This window comes from Triturus cristatus, chromosome 2_1 (assembly GCF_964204655.1).
Source record: "Triturus cristatus chromosome 2_1, aTriCri1.1, whole genome shotgun sequence".
NCBI lineage: Eukaryota > Metazoa > Chordata > Amphibia > Caudata > Salamandridae > Triturus > Triturus cristatus.
In genome coordinates this window covers 902,786,614-902,813,116 of record NC_140581.1, presented here as the reverse complement: position 1 = coordinate 902,813,116, position 26,503 = coordinate 902,786,614, and the positions used below count along the sequence as shown (strand labels likewise).

General features: G+C 44.3%; 1 protein-coding gene across 1 annotated transcript in view; it reads left to right on the top strand.

Annotated features, from left to right (window-relative positions):
• Positions 1-26,503, top strand: part of KIF27 (kinesin family member 27) — a 551,081-nt gene that overhangs the window by 334,759 nt on the left and 189,819 nt on the right. The window contains exon 9 of the mRNA XM_085633120.1: positions 3,913-4,068. Within this exon, the coding sequence (XP_085489246.1) occupies positions 3,913-4,068 (156 nt within the window). The remainder of the gene's footprint in view (positions 1-3,912; positions 4,069-26,503) is intronic.

The window sequence follows — 26,503 nt, the reverse complement described above, 5'->3', positions numbered from 1 at the left end:
TTCGAAATGGGTTTCTTTATTTTCGGAGCGAAGGGCTTTACGATGCACGTCTTTAACATTATTTAATGCCAACAGAGCGCTGTCTTTTTACATTTTTGTTTGTTTTTAGGTTGCCATGAGCACATAACTGTGCTGCACGCTAAGCTTTATATTAATAGCAGCGCACATACTTTTTGTAGTACAAGTTAGTACTTTGCTTTGTTTACTTTGCTATTATTCCAGCTGTCTAATGTCTGATGCCTGATGCTTGCGGATGTCTGATGCCTGATGCTTGTGGATATCTGATGCCTGATGTCTGATGCTTGTGGATGTCTGATGCCTGATGCTTGTGGATGTCTGATGTCTGATGCCTGATGCTTGTGGATGCCTGATGTCTGATGCTTGTGGATGTCTGATGCCTGATGCTTGTGGATGTCTGATGCCTGATGTCTGATGCTTGTGGATGTCTGGTGCCTGACGCTTGTGGATGTCTGCTCTCTGATGCTTGTGGATGTCTGATGCCTGATGCTTGTGGATATCTGATGCCTGATGTTTGGTGCCTGATGTCTGATGCGTGTGGATGTCTGACGCCTGATGCTTGTGGATGTCTGCTGACTGATGTCTGATGCTTGTGGATGTCTGATGCCTGATGCTTGTGGATGCCTGATGTCTAATGCCTGATGTCTGATGCCTGATATCTGATGTCTGATGCCTGATGCTTGTGGATGTCTGATGTCTGATGCTTGTGGATGTCTGATGCCTGATGCTTGTGGATGTCTGATGCCTGATGTTCGATGCCTGATGTCTGATGCTTGTGGATGTCTGCTCCCTGATGTATGATGCTTGTGGATGCCTGATGCCTGATGTCTGATGCCTGATGTCTGATGCTTGTGGATGTCTGACGCCTGATGCTTGTAGATGTCTGATGCCTGATGCCTGATGTCTGATGATTGTGGATGTCTGATGTCTGATGCCTGATGCTTGTGGATGTCTGATGCCTGATGTCTGATGCTTGTGGATGTCTTATGCCTGATGCTTGTGGATGTCTGAAGTCTGATACCTGATGCCTGATGCTTGATGTCTGGTGTATGATGCCTGATGTCTGATGCTTGTGGATGTCTGATGCCTGAAGCTTGTGGATGTCTGATGCCTGATGCGGGTGGATGTCTGATGCATGATGCTTGTGGATGTCTGATGCCTGTTGTCTGATGCTTGTGGATGTCTGATGTCTGATGCCTGATGCTTGTGGATGTCTGATGCCTGATGTCTGATGCTTGTGGATGTCTTATGCCTGATGCTTGTGGATGTCTGAAGTCTGATGCCTGATGCTTGTGGATGTCTGATGCCTGATGTCTGAAGCCTGATACCTGATGTCTGATGCCTGATGCTTGTGGATGTCTGATGTCTGATGCTTGTGGATGTCTGATGCCTGGTGCTTGTGGATGTCTGATGCCTGATGCTTGTGGATGTCTGATGCCTGATGCTTGTGGATGTCTGATGTTTGATGCCTGATGTCTGATGCTTGTGGATGTCTGCTGCCTGATGCTTGTGGATGCCTGATGTCTGATGCCTGATGTCTGATGCTTGTGGATGTCTGATGCCTGATGTCTGATGCCTGATGTCTGATGCCTGATGCTTGTGGATGTCTGATCCCTGATGCTTGTGGATGTCTGATGCCTGATGTCTGATGCTTGTGGATGCATGATGTCTGATGTCTGATGCTTGTGGATGCACGATGCCTGATGCCTAATGCTTGTGGATGTCTGATGTCTGATGCCTGATACCTGATGTCTTATTCCTGATGCTTGTGGATGTCTGCTGCCTGATGCCTGATGCTTGTGGATGTCTGATGCTTGTGGATGTCTGATGCCTGATGCTTGTGGATGTCTGATGCCTGATGTTTGATGCCTGATGTCTGATGCTTGTGGATGTCTGCTGCCTGATATCTGATGCTTGTGGATGTCTGATGCCTGATGCTTGTGGATGCCTGATGTCTGATGCTTGTGGATGTCTGATGCCTGATGCCTGATGCTTGTGGATGTCTGATCCCTGATGCTTGTGGATGTCTGATGCTTGATGCCTGATGTCTGATGCGTGTGGATGCATGATGCCTGATGTCTGATGATTGTGGATGTCTGATGCCTGATGTCTGATGCCTGATTTTTGTGGATGTCTGATGCCTGATCCCTGATGCCTGATGCTTGTGGATGTCTGATGCCTGATCCCTGATGCCTGATGCTTGTGGATATCTGATGCCTGATGTCTGATGCCTGATGCTTGTGGATGTCTGATGCCTGAGATGCCTGATGCCTGATACCTGATGTCTGATTCCTGATGCCAGATTCCTGATGTCTGATGCTTGTGGATGTCTGATGTCTGATTCTTGTGGATGTCTGATGTCTGATGCCTGATGCTTGTGGATCTCTGATGTCTGATGTCTGATGCCTGATGTCTGATGCTTGTGGATGCCTGATGTCTGATGCTTGATGTCTGATGCATGATGTCTCATGACTGATGTCTGATGCTTGTAGATGTTCGATGCCTGATGTCTGATGCATGATGTCTGATTCATGATGTCTGATGCCTGATGTCTGATGCTTGTGGATGTCTGATGCTTTTGGATGTCTGATGCCTGATGGCTGATGCTTGTGGATGTCTGATGCCTGATGACTGATGTCTGACGCTTGTGGATGTCTGATGCCTGATGTCTCATGACTGATGTCTGATGCCTGATGCTTGTGGATGTCTTATGCCTGATGTCTGATGCTTTTGGATGTCTGATGCCTGATGCTTGTGAATTAATTAAAGGCATTGTCATTTACAATACCATTTACAATACCAATAGCTCCAAAACTCACAGTTGCGAGACCTATTGCATTGCAAATGCTTGTTTAGCTGGGGCCTACTCCTATCCCCGCAACAAACTCTTTTTTATTCTAATTTCTATTTATTTTTGAGGGCCAGGGTTGCGGGGTTTATTTTAGTTTTTAAGTACATTTAGATATTGTAATGGTCTTTACTCACTTTGTAAATAAAGTATTACATGTACGGATGTTTAAATACTTACAGCTGTGAGTAGTTCTGGAAAGCTGCGACTGGGGGAGCACTTACCTGCAGTACTGTTGTAAGTTTTTTTGAGAATTCCACAAAGATTGTATATTTACTCCAAAGGTAGATGACAATATTCAGAAGCAAATGTATGATTTTGGTAACGTGGGCCCTTAATGTCCGATTGACTTTTCACACAGCAGCTTGTTTAATTAATTCAGGCACTTAGATAGAGTTGTGAGTTAAACAGTTGTTGCTGACACAGTGTTTTCAGCTGCAGGTGAGCAGTTCAAATAAGGACGCAGCTGACTCTGCCCTTCATCTTTCTGCGACGGATAAAAAAGAGAGTAGCGCTGTGCTGGGTAATAGTAACTCATTGTCACACTGGATTTTAGAACTGCATCCCTGGAATTATGGAGTATTTGGTGCATTTTCCAATATCATTTCATATTTGCTGTCACGTTTTTCACAACTGATTTTATATCCAAAGTTAGAGTGGGAAAGACTTTGGAAATCTTTGTAAATATATACAGCGTTCTGGCTGTGTGTGTTTCTAACACTGACGACCCCCCGGACGTTCCCTTGAATACCCGCCCCCTCTCGTTCATAAAGTGTACTACTGCAGAAAGTAAGAGCACCTACCTGACAGATTGTCTGCAGTAATAGTTTACCTCTGGCCTTTAAATGTTCGCACCGTCGTATCAAAAAAACAACAAAAAACGATGTCTTTTAATGCAAACACATTTTATAAAGATTTTAAGTAATCACACAAAGTTTTATCTGTACAGGTTAACTCAGTTACTTATCATTCCACTTACACTATCCTGGCAAAATGTTATAGTGTGGCTGCACCATTCATTAAACTTCTTCTGTTTCTGATTAAAGACGCGGCAATAGAAAATCTGAGAGAGAGCCAGCTGTTAAATATGAAGAAATTAAAGAACTCTGAGCTGCGGCTGGCAGGAGCCAAACAAAAAGTGAGAGAACTGGCAATCAGTATCAAAATGAAGGAGGAACTCATTAACGAACTCATCAAGACAGGTAATTTGATCAAACTGTGCCGTGTGTGCTTGTTGTATCAGTTTGTACACTAGACTCCATTCATTAGAGCATGGAAGGGGAGTTAATGATTATATGGATCGCAATGTTTGTTACCTCAGGACGAAGCAGAGTACGAGTTGCTGCAATGTGAAGTGTCTGAAAGTGCACAATAATATCTTACACCGTGAGTCAAGTATTGCCCTAATCAACTTCCATAAAATATCACTTTGTACAACTATCCAAGAAACCATTTTGACAAAGCTAGTTGCCTGCCGTCGGTCAAGCAATTCACTGACGGACTGGGGTAGCCTGGCCAACACAGAGGTAACGGCAGGCTACAACGCTCTCTGGACCCCCGCCCGATACCATCTTCTGTACACAGCCAAGGGTTTGCGGAGTATTACCGATTAGTAGCTGGCCTTGACCCAGCCCTACCTGACTCCCAGCAACGGCTTCGCACTTGGCATCTCCCCGCCCACAATATACTTGCACTTGCCATTTTTTTTCTTCTAGGGGCTGATGTTCTGACAAGAAAAAAAACGAATGAATCCTGCTGTTGTAACTTACATTTTAACCTTGATTTAATTATATTATTCTTAGTAGGGCTGTTGAACAAGAATGCCTTTTATGAGTAACGATTTTATCCTAAATGTGAGTCAAGGATTAGAACCTTAGATCACAGTAAGGGGCCGATCACGAGCTGGCCTGTATTTCCGCTAACAGGGCTAGCGGCCAGTTGAGATTGCAGGCTAGTGGAAAGCTGCCATCCTTTAGTCTGTCTACAAGGCATTTCGTCTTCATCAGGCAAAATGCTTGGGTGAAAGTCTGGCAGAAAATTGGGAATAAGTAGTGTGACTCAACATGGAAATTCATTTGCAATGTGATATTCCTCATTCTATGTGCAAAACCCAGAAGGGCCTTGTAAATTGAAGTAATACTGCGTGATAACAGTAGTGGAGAACTGCTGTTTACTCGCTTATTGCAAGTATGAGTTTTGAGTTAAATATCAGCAGACTAAACCTACCGATCTTTATTGTGGAAAAATGCACAATATTTACCAGAACATGCTTACTTCACCAAAATCCGCATCTTATTTCTCAAAATCATGTAATTAGGTGGTATTTATTACACCTGATGAATTCCGACTCAGCGCATTCAGATCAGTTACTGGGCCACTTGTAATGAGGGTCTAGTCTAATTCCAAGGTCATTTCAGCCACTCACTTGTTATTCTGTGTTATTCCAGTAAACACCTCAACCCTAGAGCTCCTACTTGCTTGATACGTCCAATATCACCCCTGGCCTCTTAGCTCTCCCTCCCTTTTCATATTCTAATTTTCCCGTAAAGTTTCACTAAGCATGCCTCGCCACCTTCATTAACAGATCTCCAAATGAGCTCATCCCCATACTAAGGTCCGCCAAGTCATACAGTGTCCCCTCAAGCCTTTTGCACTCTCTTCATATGTCCTTTGCCTTCTCACTCATCTATTCAGCATCTCTGTCTATGTTGTAAGTCAGCAACAGTATTATCACTATTAGAAAAGACAATGACTGACAATACTTCTAGTGGCACCTACCAACCCTTTTCTCAACTGATTTTTCCTCCAAGGTCCTTGAACAGATGGTATTCAACAGGTACACTCACCACCTGGTTAGCATTCACCTACTTAATCACTCCCAGTCTGGCTTTAAAACTCTTCACTTAATGAAACGGCTCTATTCTATATCTCCACCCTCATCATTTTGTCTCAACAATCGTCAATCCGTTTTACACATTCTATTGAATTTTACATCTCCACTTTTTTCTGATAAATACTATTACATCCCTCGGTATTGCAAGCACTGTAATGCTGCAATGACTCTTGTCCTACCTATTCAACCCTCTTTCTCCATCTGTTCTAGCTCTTCTTTGATTTCAACCACCCACCTCATTTAGGTGTCTATCAAGCCTGAGTCCCAAGCTAACTGTAGTGCTTGCTTTACACCTCCTTGTTGGCTTGATTTTTCTTTCTACAATTTCATATACCATGTATATGCTGTAGATTCCTAAATTTCTTTTTTTTTTTTTTTTAAAGAAACCTTTATTATACAATAAAATACATACAAGGGCCTACAACCACCAAGGCCGGCCGCTACAGAGCCCGAAGGCCCGCAATGCAACGCCACACATTCAAATGAACCAGAGGCGAAGCTCCCGGCAGTCCGTGAGCACATGCAACAGGCCGTGGCTATAGGCCGAGAGCAATCGAGAAAGACAGTTTCATTTTTTGTTAAATACAAAACACACTCAAGGCAATGAGAGTCCGAAATAGCAACGTGCGCTACCCAGGACGGGGGACAACGAACAGTGTCTAAAGCAGTTCTTGACAGGAAGTGGTAGCGGGGGGCAGATTCCTAAATTTCTTATCCACTCTTTTATCACAGAATGTTCTTGCTCAGGTACTTCATTGTCTCTCACCAATCAGTCACTGGATGGTCTAGCATTATCTCATTCTCAGATATTCCGAAACAAGTTATCTTTATACCTACTTGGCCTATCTATTCTCTTTGAACTCGACCTGTTTACTTTCCCCCAATATTTTCTTTCCCTCACTAACTGCTCCAATACTCTGTGTGTTTTTTGAGTCATGCAATTGTAGATTCATTTATAACCAAGTCTTTCATGACAACAAGATATCAGTTCTACCTTCAGTTTCGCACAATTCCCAGTCTCACTTCTGCTTATTCGCTTAGCCTTCTTCACTGGAACGTTTATCCTTTGATTCTCAGAGATATAGCCTCATTAAACGAAATCAGATCTCACCTGAAAACCCTTCTGCTTGCATTTAAATCTACAGAACATGTATGATCCTGACCCCATTCAAATTAATATGTATGTGTGCCAATGATACCCCTTTCAACGGAGTTGGCTTCCACTGAGGCATTTTCTTATCTGTTATTGATCCTCACTTTTCACCCATTTAGTACAACACTTTATCAATCATGACCCAATTGAGATAGCATTTGGTCTGTTCACCATACTTGTTCCACAGTTTGGGCTTATGGATTGCAGTGCCCCTGACAATTGAGAGTTCAAAAATATCTTTTATGTTCACTATAGATGAGATTTGTGTAGAATCAATGCAGAGGTCTGGGATGTGATGCAATGTCAGGAGCAAGACCCTTTGTATTGGGGAGCTGGTCTAGGGTGCCGTATTGTAGGAAAGTAAACGGTGTGGGAGGTATATTTCCAAGCACTGGAAGAGTCCTCTGTTAGGCTCTCAGTGTTCCCGTTGCCAGCCTTTTAGACCCGGACAGCACAAAATGGTTGCTGCCGACCAGAGACACAATTCTGCCCCCCTGCTGCTGAGCCAAGCTAGAGCAGGGGAAGGCAGAACAATAGGCATCTTGTCACAGGAAGGTGTGACCACCTCCCAGACAGGATTTAGTGCATTGGGCCCGGGTGGGTGCGCTTGCCAGCGCCACTTAGTCTGCATGAGGGGCACATTTGGTGCCTCCGTGCATAGTCCAGTTCAAACCAGCTCTGGGAGCTGTTGGCTCCCGCTCTGGCATGAAACTGGACAAAGGACATTGGATGAACCTCCCCCTGTCCAGACCCTCCCCTGGGAGGGTCCCCTGAATCGTCCCAACCCTTTCCTTAGGGTAATTTAGGGCTTACCTGGTTGTAGGTCCCTAGATTCATTGTGGGACCAAGATTCAAGTCAGAAACCCCTTCTACTTCTAGTGTCTGGGCACCCTGGACTTCGTTTGGGCTCAACTTCGTCTCCCTTCCATTCTGCTGCATCATCTGTGCACCATACGGGAACCTTCCAAGGCCTGTGGGCATCAAAGGCACCTGAAGGAATCTCTCTTGAAGTGAAGGAGTCACTTCCCTGCATTCGCAGGCACCGCAGCTAAGCTGACTGGTCTGCTGATCCTGAGCTCCTCTGGACTCCGAAAGGTTCTGGAACACAGGTGGTGTTTTCCACAGCTCTCAACACCCTGCCCTCTCACCAAGTTTTAGCCCAGTATCCTTCATAGGAGCCACAGGAACTGGACCCCTGTGCACTGTGTCAACTTGCAGTTGCAAAGGCTTGTTGGCTTCCTTCCACCAATCTCTTTGGGCTCTAAGTATCCCTAACCTCAAGCATCTCCAGTGACCAAAGTCTTTATCCACATCACAATGTTTGCACCATGGCCTGCATCTTTTGGTGAGCTGCTCGAGGTCCTCTTGCAACTCCAGGGCCTCCAGCCTGTGGGTTCTGTTGAGGGTCATCTTTGCTTCTTTTGGGCTCTGCTGATTGCCCGGTGCCTGCCCTGACTCTCCTGCTTGTGGTGAGTCCCCTGGATCTTGCTGGTCCCGACATTGTCCCTTCTTCGACGTCTGTGTCGGTTGCATTTGCCAAGGCTTGTTGGTGCTCCCGCCAGACTTCGACCCCTCAGCACTTGACATCCAACGTGGGACAGCTCGTGCACAGCTCATGGTCTTCCTCAGCATCGCCTGGTCCTCACAGCTGCAGAGTTAAGGTCATTGTCAACTCTCCTGCAACTCCGCAACTCCGACATTGGTGAGCATTTGTCTTACAGATCTCTCGGTCATTCCTGAATGACATAGACTTTGTCCCCTCTGCTTGCAGGTACCTCTCAACTAGCATCCACCTTCGGATTCCACTGGACACTTTCTCCTTCTTCAGCAGCGGCACTTTCCTGAAGTCCTCGATTGGGTTAGACAGCAGTTTTCGCACCACTTCACACCTATGCACCTGGCTTCCCTGGTGTAGGTAATGTGGGTACTAGGGTATCCACGGGTGGGGTGGTTCTCCAACCTTCTATCTTCCCCGGGGTTTCTTCAGGGTCCACTGGGAAGGGTCCTTAATCTGTAAAATTCCAATTGCAACTTACACGTTGATTTGTACGGAGCACGTGGTCGTGTTCCCACACTGCACACACTCTCCGTGGGGTTCCTAGTCACTCACCTTTGGGGGTTCCTTGGGTCCCCAGCACTTCTACGTACTCTCGACATTGTCTTGGCCCGAGTTGTGGTTCTTATACCACTTTCTTAGTATATGGTTTGGTTCCCTCCGGGGTGTGGAAATGTGCTTTCTAATGAGCACACCGGTGCATGGGTCAATCTTCTCTGTCCACGGGTCCGTAGACCAACAAAATAGAGATTGGCACTGAAACTGGAATTCAAATAACACGTTTATTAATCACTGGGACTACATCCACACAGCACTCTCAAGTGCTGCCTGAGGTAGTACATGGAATACACAGACCATGGTGCTTATATAAAGAGTTTGTTGCAGAGTAAGCATGTAGTTACAAATAGAAGGTACAAGCATATACAGGAATAGTTACAGCCAGACAAGGGCAGATGGGTAATCACTTAATCAGCAAAGTGGGAGGGGGAACAGAACTGCTTACAGTTGCAAAACACAGTTGACAGTTATATCTTTAGCCAGGTGCATTCTAGCAGCTACATGCCTTTTCTTAGCACATACATTGCTTTGGCTCAGTACAGAAGGAGTTAACTAAAGTTGATGACACAAGCAGAATAGAAAGGTAAGCAACAGTGAAGACGGAAGAATTACATAGCTAACAAAATAGATGCCACAAACAAGATGGCTTCAGCTTATGCTAACAGAAATTATTTCCGATTTCCACAGGGGTCCACTGTGTATTCTGTGCTATTTACTTGATTTCTTTGCAAAGTATTGTGTGCATCGTGCATATCTCCGAGTTGGAGATATTTGCATGTGTTAGAGAGGATTATATAATAAATACTTATTTTTATAAACACCTTGTGTGGTTCTTTTTCGCTTAATCTATACATTTAAGATTGCAGTCTGGTAAAACAAGCTGCTTTACACTTCTTCCGGACTAAGCCTGAAGGCTGCTCTCCACAGCTACCACTTAGAAAGCTTTCTGAGGTTGTCTAAGACCTCTTAAATCACCATAAGGGTTGTCTGGACTGCTGCAGGGTTTCCACTTACATAAGTGTACATCATATACTAGGCCAGCTTTTCACACGTATGTACAACTGATAGTCCCATACACCACCTTGTGGTTCCTTTTAAGCCATTGCTCACATCTATGGCACAGCCTTTGGTTTCCAGTTACCCAGTGCCAGAAATTTTGCCTTTCAGAGGACCAATGATGGTTCAGCAAGTCAGAAGTATAGTCTGGTATAAGTGATTGGGGTGTAAACTTTGCAGAATCCAAACACCTATATATTAAGTAAGGTATTATGAAAGAAGAACAAGGCTACGTAACATTGCTGCATTTGAAGGATACAAGTAATCATCAGAACACTTTACTTGACGGTGTGGTGAATAAAATTGTGCTAAACACACCTTTGGAGAAACGTAACAGCATGGAAGAAGCATCCCATCAGGATTCAAAGAGTGGATTAGAACCCCAAGGTTTACAGTAGACAGTCCTAATTGTCCACACGTTTCGGTCAAGGTACTGAATAATAATAATTCAATTAGGAACACGGAAAAAATGGAAGAAAGGGTTGTCACGTGGCTCAGTTAGACCCAGTAAGAAACACTGCCATTTTAATATGCCCACGTTTCTTAAGTTGCCTTCTCTTTCACACAGTGACGTTTGACACATTTGCTTGCGTGACATTGCTGTGTTAGTTTCCCCGAAACCACTTTGCTTACAAAAACACTTTGCAAGAACACTATCACAACACCATGAACAATTCGTATAATGCCTGACACACATTGTGGAAGTGGGGTTATTTCATTCATAAGGCAACTTTGCCTTAACAGAGACAATAAAAAATGTCAGCACAGCTGAGGCATCAACACGGAAGCATGGATGCCATTGAAATAAATACACATGCACTTCAGTGCTTGAGGGAGGAGCACTTCGCTGTCACTTGCAAGGTCATCGCTGTGTTGGTGTTTCCCCACTAATCCATAGGATCTGTGTGTTTGTGGACAACATAAACTTTGGGTGAGGTGCCTAGACTGATTCCCGGAACCCCCGCAGTGTGTGTTGGCCTGGAGACCAGCAAGCTCACAGTGCCAGCATAAGCCCCACTAACCCAAACAGGGAGCAAATGGTTTCTAGCAACCACTGAACATGACAACCCTAACCCCCCAGCAATCGTGGGACGTTTTCAATATATTTATTGAACTAAGGTTATTCTCGTATAGAATACATGTGCTGCAATAATCAGTAGACAAAAGCAGATGAAAGTGATTGCAGGCACCAAAAGAGTAAATAGCAGATACAGTTCCACCATGATGCTGAGACAGTGTATATATACAAGTCAGGAATCAGGCATACTCCTGCTATGCAATCCCTACACTCTGTATGTCTAGGGTGTGTGTAGGTGTAAAGCCAAGAATACCCCCAATGGATGATCCAACCCCATTAACTGGTGGGAGACAATGTAGGATTAGTCCTGTTCAAGAACTGGACACTCCTCACGGAGATGTCAGACCGCTGCTTCGTGAAGTCTTAGCATGCAGGGACCCTTGGTGCAGCTGAAGTGCCTCCTCTGCCAACCCAAGGAAATGCTTCCTTATTTATAATAAAAAGCATCCTTGGGATATATATGCAGATTAGCATTGTTGTGGATATCTAGATAGCCCTTTCGCCCCGTTGATGAAGATAGAGCGACATTTGTAAAGGCCTAGTACTCGGTGTTTGAGGCATTGTAATTATGTTGCGCAAAGCCAGATTTGTAAAAAAAGTGGTTTCAGAGAAACAAATCAAACATTGTCACGCACAGGAATATGTGCAAATGTCACAGCAAATAATGTTAGTGTGGAGAAGAGAGGACAATGTAAGAAAACTGGTAGCGTTGCTGCATGGGCATAGCTCGAGCACATAACACAACTGGTGACCAAGTCGAGGACCTACATACTTTACCTCCAGTTAAATGGGAGTTAGATCATCTCTTAGGGGATTCTTGGCAGAGAACACACATACCCTAGACAACTAGGTTAGGGATCACATAGTAGGAGTACGCGATACTCCATACTTATATACCAGAATATATACACTGTTTTAGCATGATGGTGGAATAGTTCATTCTTTTCACTGCCCTTATACTTCTAATCACTTTTATCTGCTTCTGTTTATTGATCGCTGCAGCGCATATATTGTATACAAGAATTGCGATGGTTCAATAAATATTAAAAACGCCCCTTTGTATCTGTCTGACTCTGAGAGCACAGGAGTGACTGACTGAAGATGTGCTAGATCTGTTACCATGATTCCTGGTCGGGATCAGGGTTGTCATGTTCTGAGGTTGCCCAAACCGTTTGCCACCTGTCTAGACTAGGGGGCTTATGGTGGCACTGTGAGCTAGTTGGCCTCTAGGACAACATATCCTGAGGGGGAGCATAGACTCAGTCTGGCACCAATCCCAAAGTTTATGTTGCCCAACAAACGCACCGTTCCTACTGGAAAAGTGGAAACCGTACTACAGGTAAGACACTGGAGACACTGATTCAAAATGGCACCAACAGCAGCCTCTGATTGTCACAGAACCACCACTCTGTAATCTTGGCAAAACAAAATACTGAACAAAACTTTAGACAGTGCTATGATATAACAAATATATGAACATACAACACACAAAGTAAGGGGTGTTAGCATTTTAGCGCTCGCTCGGCTTAGGAAGGCTGTAAGTAGGCCTGGTTTTGCCAGAAAAAAGGTTCAGAGCCGAAAGATGCAGAGGAGCGGAAAATAGCAATGCAGAGTTGATGGCAGTGGAGGACTGGTGGTAGGACGTCCATTGCTCAGATAAGGAGTTGAAAGGTTGATGAGGTTGAGTCTTGAGTGTTCTGCATATCAACGAATCAACGAAAGAATCAAAGTTTTATAAGGAATTAAAGTAGAGATGGGGAAACAGGAACCAGGGAGGAGGAAGATAATAAAGTCTGGGGATGCAAGGCTAAGTGACAAACTGATTCTGGATGTTGGCAGTCACTTACCCAGTGTCTGTGAGAATTTTAAATGCTAGCACTGCCATATCAGTCCAGGAAGTCCCTACCCCGGCAGTGTAACCACACTGTCTCTTATGCTAATTTCACATCCTTTTCTTCTACAGTCTCCATGCCTGACATCTTCTAGCCTTAAATCCTGAGCACCGTTCAGCATTACATTCCATGCTCTTGCTTCTCTTTGTTCCTTAACCCCTTCCCCGCTCATGACGGAACCGTTCCGTCATGAGCCACGGTTGCCGTGTGCTCATGACGGAACGGTTCCGTCATGACACGACCGTTGGCGGCCGCTCCGCCTACGCGGCGCTGTTTCCCCGCCTGTGCGGGGGGACAACGCAAATGGGCGGAGTCATGACGGAACCGTTCCGTCATGAGCACAGCTCAACCGTGGCTCATGACGGAGCGGCTCCGTCATGAGCACAGGCCCACCGCGCTGCCCCCCTGCCCCCCCCAGCGCTGCAGCGGAATGTCCGCAGCAGCGAAGGGGTTAATATTCCTAAAACATTCTCTATTTTGGTGTTGAAGTCTCTTCCTAACAGGTGGCTAGTCATGAAAATGTAACAACAATTTACACCAGGGACCAAGAGATAAGATGCATTGCTGACAGTTTGCAAGACATTTCAAGAATCTATTGCGAGAAGATCAGAGTTGCCTCATGTGCTTGTTCAGTAATAGACTTCTTACTGCTTCTTGTAGATAAGTCTATGGGCCATCCTTTTTTGTTTACTGTAGCACCATAGACCGTGATCAACCTCATGCAGATTAGCCTTAGCCAAGTCCCAATAATAATAGTCAGCCTGAAATGTGAGGCCCCATCATATCTGACAGGGAACAGAAGCACCTGCAAACCAATTTTGGCCTTTTTGGGTCTAATCAGTGAAGTGCACATTGCTTTCTATGTCACAGCGAGCATGGAACTTATGCCTGAGCATACTTGTGGCACTTAGGGCATCTCCCTGAGTAAAATAAAAACGTGATAGGTGGAATGTTGGAATTATTATATGCTACTGTTAATCACTCAGAGTCACATTCCCAACCATCTGTTTAGGTCTTGCCTAGGTAGTTCTTGCACTGTCTCTTCAAGACATGCTGTATCTAGGATATGGGCTTAAAAAAACACCCATCTTTTTCATTGGTTCATTTTGCTGTCCTTCCTAAATACCTGCTTTTCATTGATTAGTATGCTTAGTAGTCACTCCTTTTCTACATTCGTAACCTCCCATGAGGACTGCACCTTTTACATGTGCTGTTACTCTTCATGTGAATTTATGGGACTTGGAAAACACTCTTTATTTTTTCTTGGCCTGCCTCTGCATGTTGTCTTTACCTTGCACATGCTGAAAGGTTGCCGGCCAAACCATTAACCAGTGCTACCCGCTTCATGGCTGATGCTTGTTTTGCACACGCTTTGTGCAATGTTGTTTATTTAAACTTTTATGGGCTTCGCACAATAATAATTTTATTTCGTTTTTGGTACTGTCATCACTCTTCGCCACTCCCCCTCTGTGTTCATGATTCCTCCTGGTCGTCCCGACAGCGCAGCTCCCAGCTAGATATTCTTTCTTTTGTTTATTGGCATCCCTGCAATTGTGATCGATAGTCATGTATTTACATTCTATTTTTTATTTTTAAAGGCATTACCTACACTGAGAATCGAACCCAGATCCACAGGTCCAAAGTCACCAACTGTGGAGGTTACGCCACAGCTTCTCTCGTGCTTGTTTACTTTTGCTTTTGCTTGGTAAGCTCTCCATTTGTAATAACAGTTGTATGCAGCAGGTGGTGCTGTTGTATTACTTCTTTTTCTTGTTATGGTAAAGCAGCCATAAATATCAAAGGGCTGTCCCATCCTTCAGGCCGGAGCCTCCTAAAGACACTATTAATAGTTCCTGCATTATGAGCTGCACTGTTATGTTAGCTGGTTACAGGAAAATAACCAGCGCCTTGCGCCCAAATATATTGCACACCAATGTCGGGGACCGCGAGGTGGGGAACTATTGTTTACAGTTTACAGGTTTAGAGTAGACAGTCCTAATAGTTCACCCGTTTCAGTCAAGGTACTGAATAATAATTCATTTAGGAACACGGCAAAAATGGAAGAATGGGTTGTCACGTGGCTCAGTTAGGCCCAGTAAAAAACACTGCCATTTTAACATGCCTACGTTTCTTAAGTTGCCTTCTCTTTCACACAGTGACGTTTGACACATTTGCTTGCGTGACATTGCTGTGTTAGTTTCCCCGAAACCACTTTGCTTACAAAAACACTTTGCAAGAACACTATCACGAAACCGTGAACAATTCGTATAATGCCTAACACACATTGTGGAGTGGTGTTATTTCATTCATAAGGCAACTTTGCCTTAACAGAGACAATAAAAAATGTCAGCACAGCTGAGGCATCAACACGGAAGCATGGATGCCATTGATATAAATACACATGCACTTCCGTGCTTGAGGGAGGAGCACTTGGCTGTCACTTGCGAAGTCATCGCTGTGTTGGTGTTTCCCACTAATCCATAGGATCTGTGTGTTTGTGGACAACATAAACTTTGGGTGAGGTGCCTAGACTGATTCCCGGAACCCCCGCAGTGTATGTTGGCCTGGAGACCAGCAAGCTCACAGTGCCAGCATAAGCCCCACTAACCCAAACAGGGAGCAAATGGTTTCTAGCAACCACTGAACATGACAACCCTGACCCCCCAGGAATCGTGGTAACAGATCAGAACCTTTTTTGCTCAGTCACTCGTGCACTCTTGCTCTCAGAGCAATATAAAGAGAAAACACAGTGGGACGTTTTCAATATATTTATTGAACTAAGGTTATTCTCATATAGAATACATGTGCTGCAATAATCAGTAGACAAAAGCAGATGAAAGTGATTGCAGGCACCAAAAGAGTAAATAGCAGATACAGTTCCACCATGATGCTGAGACAGTGTATATATACAAGGCAGGAATCAGTCATACTCCTGCTATGCAACCCGTATACACTGTGTATGTCTAGGGTGTGTGTAGGTGTAAAGCCAAGAATCCCCCCAATGGATGATCCAACCCCATTAACTGGTGGGAGAGAATGTAGGATCAGTCCTGGTCACGAACTGGACACTCCTCACGGAGATGTCAGACTGCTGCTTCGTGAAGTCTTAGCATGCAGGGACCCTCGGGACAGCTGAAGTACCTCCTCTGCCAACCCCAGGAAATGTTCCTTATTTATAATAAAAAGCATTCTTGGGATATATATGCAGATTAGCATTGTTGTGGATATCTAGATAGCCCTTTCACCCCGTGGATGAAGATAGAACGACATTTGTAAAGGCCTAGTACTCTGTGTTTGAGGCATTGTAATTATGTTGCGCAAAGCCAGATTTGTAATCAAAAGTGGTTTCAGAGTAAACAAAAGTGGTTTCAGAGAAATGAATCAAACATTGTCTCGCACAGGAATATGTGCAAATGTCACAGCAAATAATGTTATTGTGTAGAAGAGAGGACAATGTAAGAAAACTGGCAGCGTTGCTACATGGGCTTAGCTCGAGCACATAATACAACCTGTGACCAAGTCGAGGACCTACATACTTTACCTCCAGTTAAAGGGGAGTTAGATCATCCCTTAGGGGATTCTTGGCAGAGAACACATACACCCTAGACAACTATGTTAGGGATCACATAGTAGGAGTACGCGATACTCCGTACTTATATGCCAGAATATATACACTGTTTTAGCATGATGGTGGAATTGTTCATTCTTTTCACTGCCCTTATACTTCTAATCACTTTTATCTGCTTCTGTCTATTGATCGCTACAGCGCATATATTGTATACAAGAATCGCGATGGTTCAATAAATATTAAAAACGCCCCTTTGTATCTGTCTTGTATATCTCTCTGAGAGCACAGGAGTGACTGAGTGAAGATGTGCTAGATCTGTTACCACGATTCCTGGTCGGGATCAGGGTTGTCATGTTCTGAGGTTGCCCAAACCATTTGCCACCTGTCTAGGCTAGGGTGGCTATGGTGGCACTGTGAGCTAGTTGGCCTCTAGGACAACATATCCTGAGGGGGAGCATAGACTCAGTCTGGCACCAATTCCAAAGTTTATGTTGCCCAACTCACGCAAAGTTCCTACTGGAAAAGTGGAAACCGTACTATAGGTAAGACCCCGGAGACACTGATTCAAAATGGCACCAACAGCAGCCTCAGATTGTCACAGAACCACCACTCTGTATTCTTGGCAAAACAAAATACAGAACAAAACTTTCGACAGTGCTGTGATATAACAAATATATGAACATACAACACACAAAGTAAGGGGTGTTAGCATTTTAGCTCTCACTCGGCTTAAGAAGGCTGTAAGTAGGTCTGGTTTTTCCAGGAAAAAGGTTCAGAGCCGAAAGATGCTGAGGAGCAGAAAGTAGCAATGCAGAGTTGATGGCAGTGGAGGACTGGTGGTCGGACGTCCATTGCTCAGATAAGGAGTTGAAAGGTTGAGGAGGTTGAGTCAAAGTTTTATAAGGAATTAGAGTAGAGATGGGGAAACAGGAACCAGGGAGGAGGAAGATAATAAAGTCTGGGGATGCAAGGCTAAGTGACAAACTGATTCTGGATGTTGGCAGTCACTTACCCAGTGTCTGTGAGAATCTTAAATGCTAGCACTGCCATATCAGTCCCAGAAGTCCCTACCCCGGTGTAACCACACTGTCTCTTATGCTAATTTCACATCCTTTTCTTCTACAGTCTCCATGCCTGACATCTCCTGAACTTTTAAGTAGCCTTAAATCCTGAGTACCGTTCAGCATGCATTACGTTCCATGCTCTTGCTTCTCTGTGTTCCTTTATATTCCTAACACATCCTCTATTTTGGTGTAGAAGTCTCTTCCTAAGGAGTGGCTAGTCATGAAAATGTAACAACAACACCAGGGACAAAGAGATAAGATTCATTGCTGCCAGTTTGCAAGACATTTCAAGAATCTATTGCGAGAAGATCAGAGTTGCCTCATGTGCCTGTTCAGTAATAGACTTCTTACTGCTTCTTGTAGATAAGTCTATGGGCCATCCTTTTTTGTTTACTGTAGCACCATAGACCGTGATCAACCACATGCAGATTAGCCTTAGCCAAGTCCCAATTATAATAGTCAGCCTGAAATGTGAGGCCCCATCATATCTGACAGGGAACAGAAGAACCTGCAAATCAATTTTGGCCTTTTTGGGTCTTATCAGTGAAGTATACATTGATTTCTATATCACAGCGAGCATGGAACTTATGCCTGAGCATACTTGTGGCACTTAGGGCATCTCCCTAAGTAAAATAAAAACGTGATAGGTGGAATGCTGGAATTATTATATGCTACTGTTAATCACTCAGAGTCACATTCCCGTCCATCTTTTTAGGTCTTCCCTAGGTAGTGCTTGCACTGTCTCTTCAAGACATGCTGTATCTAGGATATGGGCTTGAAAAAGCGTCCATCTTTTTCATTGGTTCATTTTGCTGTCCTTCCTAAATACCTGCTTTTCATTGATTAGTATGCTTAGTAGTCACTCCTTTTCTACTTTCGTAACCTCCCATGAGGACTGCCTCTTTTACATGTGCTGTCACTCTTCATGTTAATTTATGGGACTTGGAAAACACTCTTTACTTTTTCTTGGCCTGCCTCTGCGTGTTATCTTTACTTTGCACATGCTGAAAGGTTGCCGGCCGAACCATTAACCAGTGCTACCCACTTCACGGCTGATGCTCGCACACGCTTTGTGCAATGTTATTTTTAGTTTATTTAAACTTTTATGGGCTTCACACAATATTAATTTTATTTCGTTTTTGGTGCTGTCGTCACTCTTAGCCAATCCCCCTCTGTGTTCATGATTCCTCCTGGTCGTCCCAACAGCGCAGCTCCCAGCTACATATTTTTTCTTTTGTTTATTTGCATTCCTGCAATTGTGATCGATAGTCATGTATTTACATTCTATTTTTTATTTTTAAAGGCATTACCTACGCCGAGAATCGAACTCAGTTCCCCAGGTCCAAAGTCAGCAGCTGTGGAGGTTACGCCACACCTTCTCTCATATTTGTTTACTTTTGCTTTTGCTTGGTAAGCTCCCCATTTGTAATAACAGTTGCATGCAGCAGGTGGTACTGTTGTATTACCTCTTTTTCTTGTTATTAATTAATGATAACACACATACAGACACAAAATCTATACAAGCTCATACATGCAGATGGCCACATGCAAACACAAGAACAAACGACATTCATCTTCATGCCACACAAACTCTCAGTCTATCCATTTACCCTTCCCCCTTCCCTGACTGCTACTTGACGGTTATTCTGATTATCAATGCAGGACTCTAATTTCCAGAAAAAACCCAGACAGGATTGGATAGGCCACTCCTGCCTGACATACGACAACTTAACAACTACACTCTGTTACATTAAATGTCATGTAACCTGTACCAAACTGTGCACAAGTGCTCATGAAAAAGGTGAACGGCGCAAGTGACAAATGAGGAGTATATATATACATCGGGGAAACGGGGCAAAAAAAGAACAATACTATATACAGTGAAGTCTTACTGGTTCTCATACATTAATACATTAATGAGTACAATTAATTTTTGTGGGAACCATGAGGATGGCGCCCTAGATTGCACTACAATGTTGACAGGGTTTCAACCTGTTCAGATTTTAGGCCATCTTCAGAACCAGGTTATTTATTTTTTACAAAAAAGCTGTATAGAAAAGATGAAACACAAAGAACTATCTTGGGTCTAAGAGTGAACAATGATCACAAGTGACAGAGGTTAGTTACGGTAAACTCCCACTAGGAAAAATCCCTTTATAGGACTGGAACCCTCACTCACCCTAGGTGACATGCTTCATTTTTGAGTTCTTTCTCCCGATGGAAAAACCTAGTTCCACCAAGGGCTACAACCCCCTCACTGTGAGGGAGGAGTCCAGGGATGTTATATGTAAAGATGAGGCTGTATACAAAGGGGATCCTTTTTTTAAACATTCTTTGAAAGGGTCTTTTGATAGCACATATGTTTTATCTGAATCTATATTTGTTACTTGTAACTTGTTTATCATGTAAAGGTTTTAATTAACTATATCATGGATAATAAATTCATTCATTCAGCCGCTCATCCATCTATCCTTTTACCCACTCACCTATCCATTCATTCATCCACCTATCCCACTCATCCATGCATCATTTCACCTACCTATTCTTTCACTCACAATTACATCAATCCTTTCACCAACTCAAGCATCTGCTCATCCAACCTATTTGCCCTTTTGTGTCTCCCTTTCTTTATTCCTTTTAAAATTAATTATGAGCATTCATCTGCTAAGTTACCGATAAAAGAGGCACATAAAGAACCCTGCCCCCAGCATCGAACTGGCCTGTAGGGCAATCAGACACTGCTCTTTTTAGCAGTTTGTATCCCTGGTTATGGTCTCCTGGGTCAAGGTTTACTGTTGATTTCTCTATTACTGCAAACATTGCCTGCAGCAAACACAAATTAATGCAGTCTCTCACACCTTGCAAAACAGCTTTATAGACTGTCTTTACAAGTTCACGACGCCCCTCCTCTCAGGCTAATGCAAGTTATCTTCCAGGAGCTTCAGACGGGGAAAGATAACTTTCTAAAAGTTACTTTCCCTAAATATTTATTAAAAAATCGAACTTCACTTTAAAATTAAATTTTTAAGAAAAAACAATAGTTGAAATGACTGTCGTACTTGAACCAAATCTGAGATAGAATTAATATTTTAATGTGTTCTGTAGTTTATCTCGTAGAACAGCCAGAGCTTTCCACAATGAAAATAGCTTTTGGGGACTTGTCGCTAAAATACTGGTGGGGGGGACTTGTCACCAAAATACAAGGTAGGGTGCACAATATTGTGCACCTTACCTTGTTGTCTTCAAGGCTTTCACAGGAGTGATAGGCCTTAAAGCCATGTCTTCCTTGTCACATTAGTGGATGGCACAATAAGTGCTGCAGACCCCAGGCCACATTTAACTTTCCATGCTATGGGTGGAGTTTCTACACTATATAATGTGCTCTTACAGTAATACTATATACGATGGCCTTACAGGAGAGCTAAATATGTAAATCAGGTATTAGCAGAATTTTTAAATATGTTTTAGGGGTCACAACACATACACTGTGCACTGGAGGACAGCACCCCAGTGTTTAGAGTCTAAACAACTAGCAATACAATTCAGCAAAAAAATGAGGTGACCATTCAAAAAGAGGCATTTTTGCACAGTTTATAAACCCAAATGCAATCAAAAGATAAGGAGAGGAACCTACAGCGGGCTGAGAGATCAAGGTTTGGTGCAGAAGCTGCAAATATATTATTTTTCAACAATAAGGACATTAGCTGTCACCTTGAGAAAGCAACACAACTTTATCAGCTTTGCTGGAATGCCATAGCCTCTGAGAGTAGGGGGAGATACAGTAGCTCCCTTTTTTGTGAAAGCATCTTCATTGCTCCTTTAAGGTATGCGAGTGAGAGACAAAGCCACCTAATAATTCTTACTGGCTCCTTTTGGTGCTAAAGTAGTTTAGCTTGAGACAGGAAAGGAGGCACTGGAAATAAAATGCAGTGACATGCTGAATTACTATTAAGATGTTGCAGTTTTTCCTTTTATTTAGCCTGCTAACCAATATTATTGCCATTATTTTATTTGTTCTAATACAACTGTTAAGCTTACTGCATGCACTTAAGCACTAGGATGGGACTTTGGCCTAGTTATTCTAAATGCAAATTATACAAATATATCTATCCTTAGTGCATATTCTGGAGTGTTTTATTAATGGTGAAAGAGGGTTTGGAACCTACTAACAACGAGTACTCCTGTGATTCTCACAGTATTGTCCGTTACCCAAAATGCACCATCTTTATTTAGTATGCAGGAGATCTGTGTGGTTTCAGTCCACTGGGTTCGCTGTCTCAGGATTGGTACATTGATTAAGTCCTTGCTACCGAAGCGTCAATTACCCCCAGCTCAGGTGTATTCCAGATAAATTCAGAAAATATATAATTTCTGACCAGTAAGAAATATCAATGGAGCCAGGTTATAAAACACATTAAAGGTACTGTTCGCCATGCTCCTGCACGTGTCCAAGGGCAAGGATGTTGATTGTTGCCCTCTCCCTTTGCTAAACCCAGGAGGGGAGTGCCGCTGACCTGAACTCTCCCAAGGGAAAGTAGGGTTGTTGTTACAAACTTGCCTAGGGTTGTTGTTACAAACTTGCCGTGGCAAAGGGTGGGAATGCTTTTGTGCCTGCCCTCCTTCTTTGCCAAAGGGCAAGAGGGAATTTACGCTATTGAAAATGTTGAAAAAATGTTTGTGGATTGTTCACAGATACACCAGTGCTTTATTGGTAACTGCACACATGGCACTGGAGTGACTGTCCTGTGTCCTTGTCTTTCTCCACCTTCAAATATGAGGGTCAAGGTGGTCCAGGTTTGCTGATCGATGCCCTGGTCACAATTGTAAACAGGACCTGGGGCATTTTTCAGCGACCCCAATTGTCCTTGCCCACAAAATGGCTAGGCACCTCACTCAAGTAACCTTTTCCCCCCACCCCCAAAGAACGCAAATCCCTGCCATGTCACTTGCTCGGGTGGGGAAGGAGAAACTGTCAAGCAAGGAATCCCACTGGCACACGTAGAACATTTGTCTGTATGGAAGCGTGATATCTCCCATACACTGAAAAAAAGAACAATAAAAAAGAAGAAATGCTCATTGGGGCATTTCCTCTCTCCACAGAGCAATAAAACATTAAACTGCAAATTTAAAATAGTGTTTTTTTTAATCGCTTTGTCTTTTTCTGCGTGAGGTAAAAAAAAAAAAGCAGTTAAGCCATTCTTACGAAAATGCAATACTTTCGCTCTTCTTGTCGCTTTTGAATTATTTTCTTTTTAACCTTTCCTATTATTAGCCAATGGTGGGATGGCCTGCCCTGTTCCTCTAACTTTCCATGGAGTGGGGGGAATATAATGATTATTTGTGTTTTTTGGAAAAGAAGATTGTTGTGGCAGCTCACCCTGTGCCCATGTATGCACTTGTGACACTATGCCCTGTTTGCAACTGCAAATCATTTTTTTCTTTAGTGGCAAAACTCTCCCCACTCCTTGGCAAGGGAGAGTTGGAGGGGACACCAAACATGAGGTAAAAACAGCAGAAGCAACAGCAACCCTGTTGGCCTGAAGCCCTCACCCTACCCTCCTGGGCTATGGTCCTTTTTTATAACTATCTAAATGTTGTTGGCACACACATTCTTTTTGGAGGGAGACAGGCTAATTTGTTTTTTAATTAATCCTGATGTTCATGAACATTAAGAGGAATACAGAGATTGTGGGAAAATTGGTGCTGTGTTATGTATAAGCGGCCAGGCTGTAGGCCTACACATTTATGCACAATCCCTTTCCAGCCTGTCATACTTCTATAATGAGGTCAGTAACTTAAGGGCCTTCTTCCTGACACAGACCTGGACTGGCCAGATCTAAGGAGAAGTATAAAAATATAATTTTCTCTAGCCTTTCCAACTGGCCAAGTTATGCATTGTTATCTTGACACCACACCTTAACGATCGTGCTCAAGTGCACAGAGGTTTCTTGGGTCATTGAAAATCTGTAGTCCTCTCTCTTTTCATTAAATATTCCCAACCTTGCCCTTGTCCTTGTGCCAGGGAGGGTTTCCGCATATATAATTAGCTCCAAACATGTCCAACCTTCATTGTGGGTTGTATTACCCTCTTCTGACGGATACATCTGCCTGTGGATTCCTCACCTTTTTTTTCTTTTTCTTTTTTTATTGAGAAATATACAGGCAGATACTGTATCCACCAGAAAAAGCGTTACCGATGGTAAGTAACTTGTTCTTCTGATGGATACATCTGCCTGTGGATTCCTCACCTTTTGAATTACCCCTGCGCCAGCATTCCACAGAAACATTTTCCTTAGCTCTCCCACATCGACGAGGATGTCACACTAGCACAACTCCGTTTGCGACTTCATATGATGTCATCAGAGCCATAAGAAGACCTTGTCGGCGTGTTGACGTCTGTTTTTATTTTTTGCGCTGTCGGCACGTAACGGTTTTTTCTAGGTCTCTCCATTTCTTTGTAGACTACTTTGTTGCAGTTGCCCAGAAACTGTTTCTTCGATCATGGCTACTCAGAAGGAGCCTGGCTTTAAACCCTGTAGGGAATGTGTGGGCCATATGTTTGTTACAGACCCCCACGAAGACTTTGGTGTTTGCCGTCGGACCACTACGTTGAAGAGTGTTTCTTCGTGCCGTCTGATGTTTCCGAAGGCACTAAAGGAAAGGCAGGCTAAGTTGTTCATGGCCCAAGGAAAGGAGAAGAGGGTTCTGAAAAGGACCAAGTCGAGGTCGAAGTCGCCGATGCCGCACACCTTGCGGTCTTCTAAGGAGCACAAGAAAAAGAGACAACACAGGTCCAAACATCGTTTCTCGAAGTAAGTCATTGAAGTCAGGTCCCCCATCCAACGTTACCATAGGAAGGATGATGTCTCTCCTTCTCCTTCACTGTAGGTGTTTCCTGTGCGCACTTCAACACCGAGGGGCTCTCCGACACCAAGGGACTGTCCGATGCCCAGAAGAGAGTCACCTACATACGCTCCGATCCCAGATCTGGTACAAAAGGGGGTGGTGATGGACGGAGCATCAGAACCAATCAAACACTCACACCCAGTCAACAGATCTGGGTTTGATCCATCACCGTTCTTTAGCCCACTCTGCCACCCCAGTTCAGACATGGCCATATGCAAATCAGTCTGACCCTGTGCCTCATGGGAACAGTCCAGCCCGAACTGCCAAGCCATGCCTTCCCTGGACCAGAAACAAGCTTCCTAGGACCGGTTTCTGGCATTTCAGCCGTCTTCAGCCAGGCTTGCTTGAATCCAGTGGCAAAGTGAGCAAGGGACTCACGTCTGAGCATACCCTGCCAACTTATGGCAAACAAAGCGGTACAAAAGGGGGTGGTGATGGACGGAGCATCAGAACCAATCAAACACTCACACCCAGTCAACAGATCTGGGTTTGATCCATCACCGTTCTTTAGCCCACACTGCCACCCCAGATCAGACATGGCCATATGCAAATCAGTCTGACCCTGAGCCTCATGGGAACAGTCCAGCCCGAACTGCCAAGCCATGCCTTCCCTGGACCAGAAACAAGCTTCCTAGGACGGTTTCTGGCATTTCAGCCGTCTTCAGCCAGGCTTGCTTGAATCCAGTGGCAAAGTGAGCAAGGGACACATGTCTCAGCATACCCTGCCAACTTATGGCGAACAAAGCGGTACAAAAGGGGGTGACCTCAATCTTTCTCAGGTTTGGCGGTTCCGGATCTGTATCCACCTTGTCCAACTCCAGGTACGGATCTGTCGCATTTTCTTAATGCAATGTATGGCATGTTTGCCAGGGTGGCTAACCCATCCGGCGCGCCAGCTGGCCCCGTGGGTCCACTTTCATTTAATTTGGGGGCCCCCCAAAAATATGCCCAGGCTCCATTCATGCAGTTCATGCCAATGACTCTGTCTTGGCCTCTTCCGACGCCGAGGTTCTTGACGCAGATGCCTTCTCAGGAGGGAAGGATGGACTATACTCTGGTGCCGTCTGGCTCTTTTCTGGTGCCTTCTCGACTTCGGTCGGCGCCGCTGCCCGCTTCTGAAAGTCCTCCGTCGACGACAGCTCCGAGGTCTCCAGTGCTACGTTTGGAGCTGCCGACGTCGACTCCAAAAATTCGATCGAGCAGAAAGGCCCAGAGACTCCTGGAAGAAGAGGAATTTCAGGAGCAGCAGGAGCAGGCTGAGGAGGGGGAGATTTTAGATACCATAGATGACTTTGCAGGACTGCAAGAAGCCAGTGGGCTTCCTACCTCACCAGAGTGGGAGCTCTCCTCTCCAAAAGCTCTCCCCTCTCAAGATGTGGCCTCTTATCATTCAGCCATTAGAAAGGCTGCTGACCTCCTGGACTTACAGTTACCAACGGCAGAGGTCAAATCTAATATTTTAACAACTCTCTTTCTTCTGCAGTGGAGCCTTTGCTCTTTTTCAACTAGGCTCTGAAGGATCCTATTTTGGATGTCTGGTAGAAGCCAGTGCCTGCCCCTTCTGTTTCAAAGTCAGTGGCAAGGCGCTATAAGGTGGCTCCGGGAGACCCAGCATTTTTATAATCGCACCCCTCACCTGAGAGCCTTATGGTACAAGTGTCTTATTCTTCAAAACAGTCTGCTGGTTCTTTTCCTTTTACTTCTACTACGGGGATAGGGACTATAAAACGTTGAAGCAATCCGCAAAGAAGGTGTTCTCGTCGGCTAGCATGGCCCTGAAGTCAATCAATGCCACGTGTTTGATGGGGTGTTATATCCATGCTTTGATGGATTCGGCCAAGGACATGATTCCTAAGTTGCCTGAGGATGTCCAGAGCCACTTAACGAGTTAATATTGGATACGCAGGCTGCAGC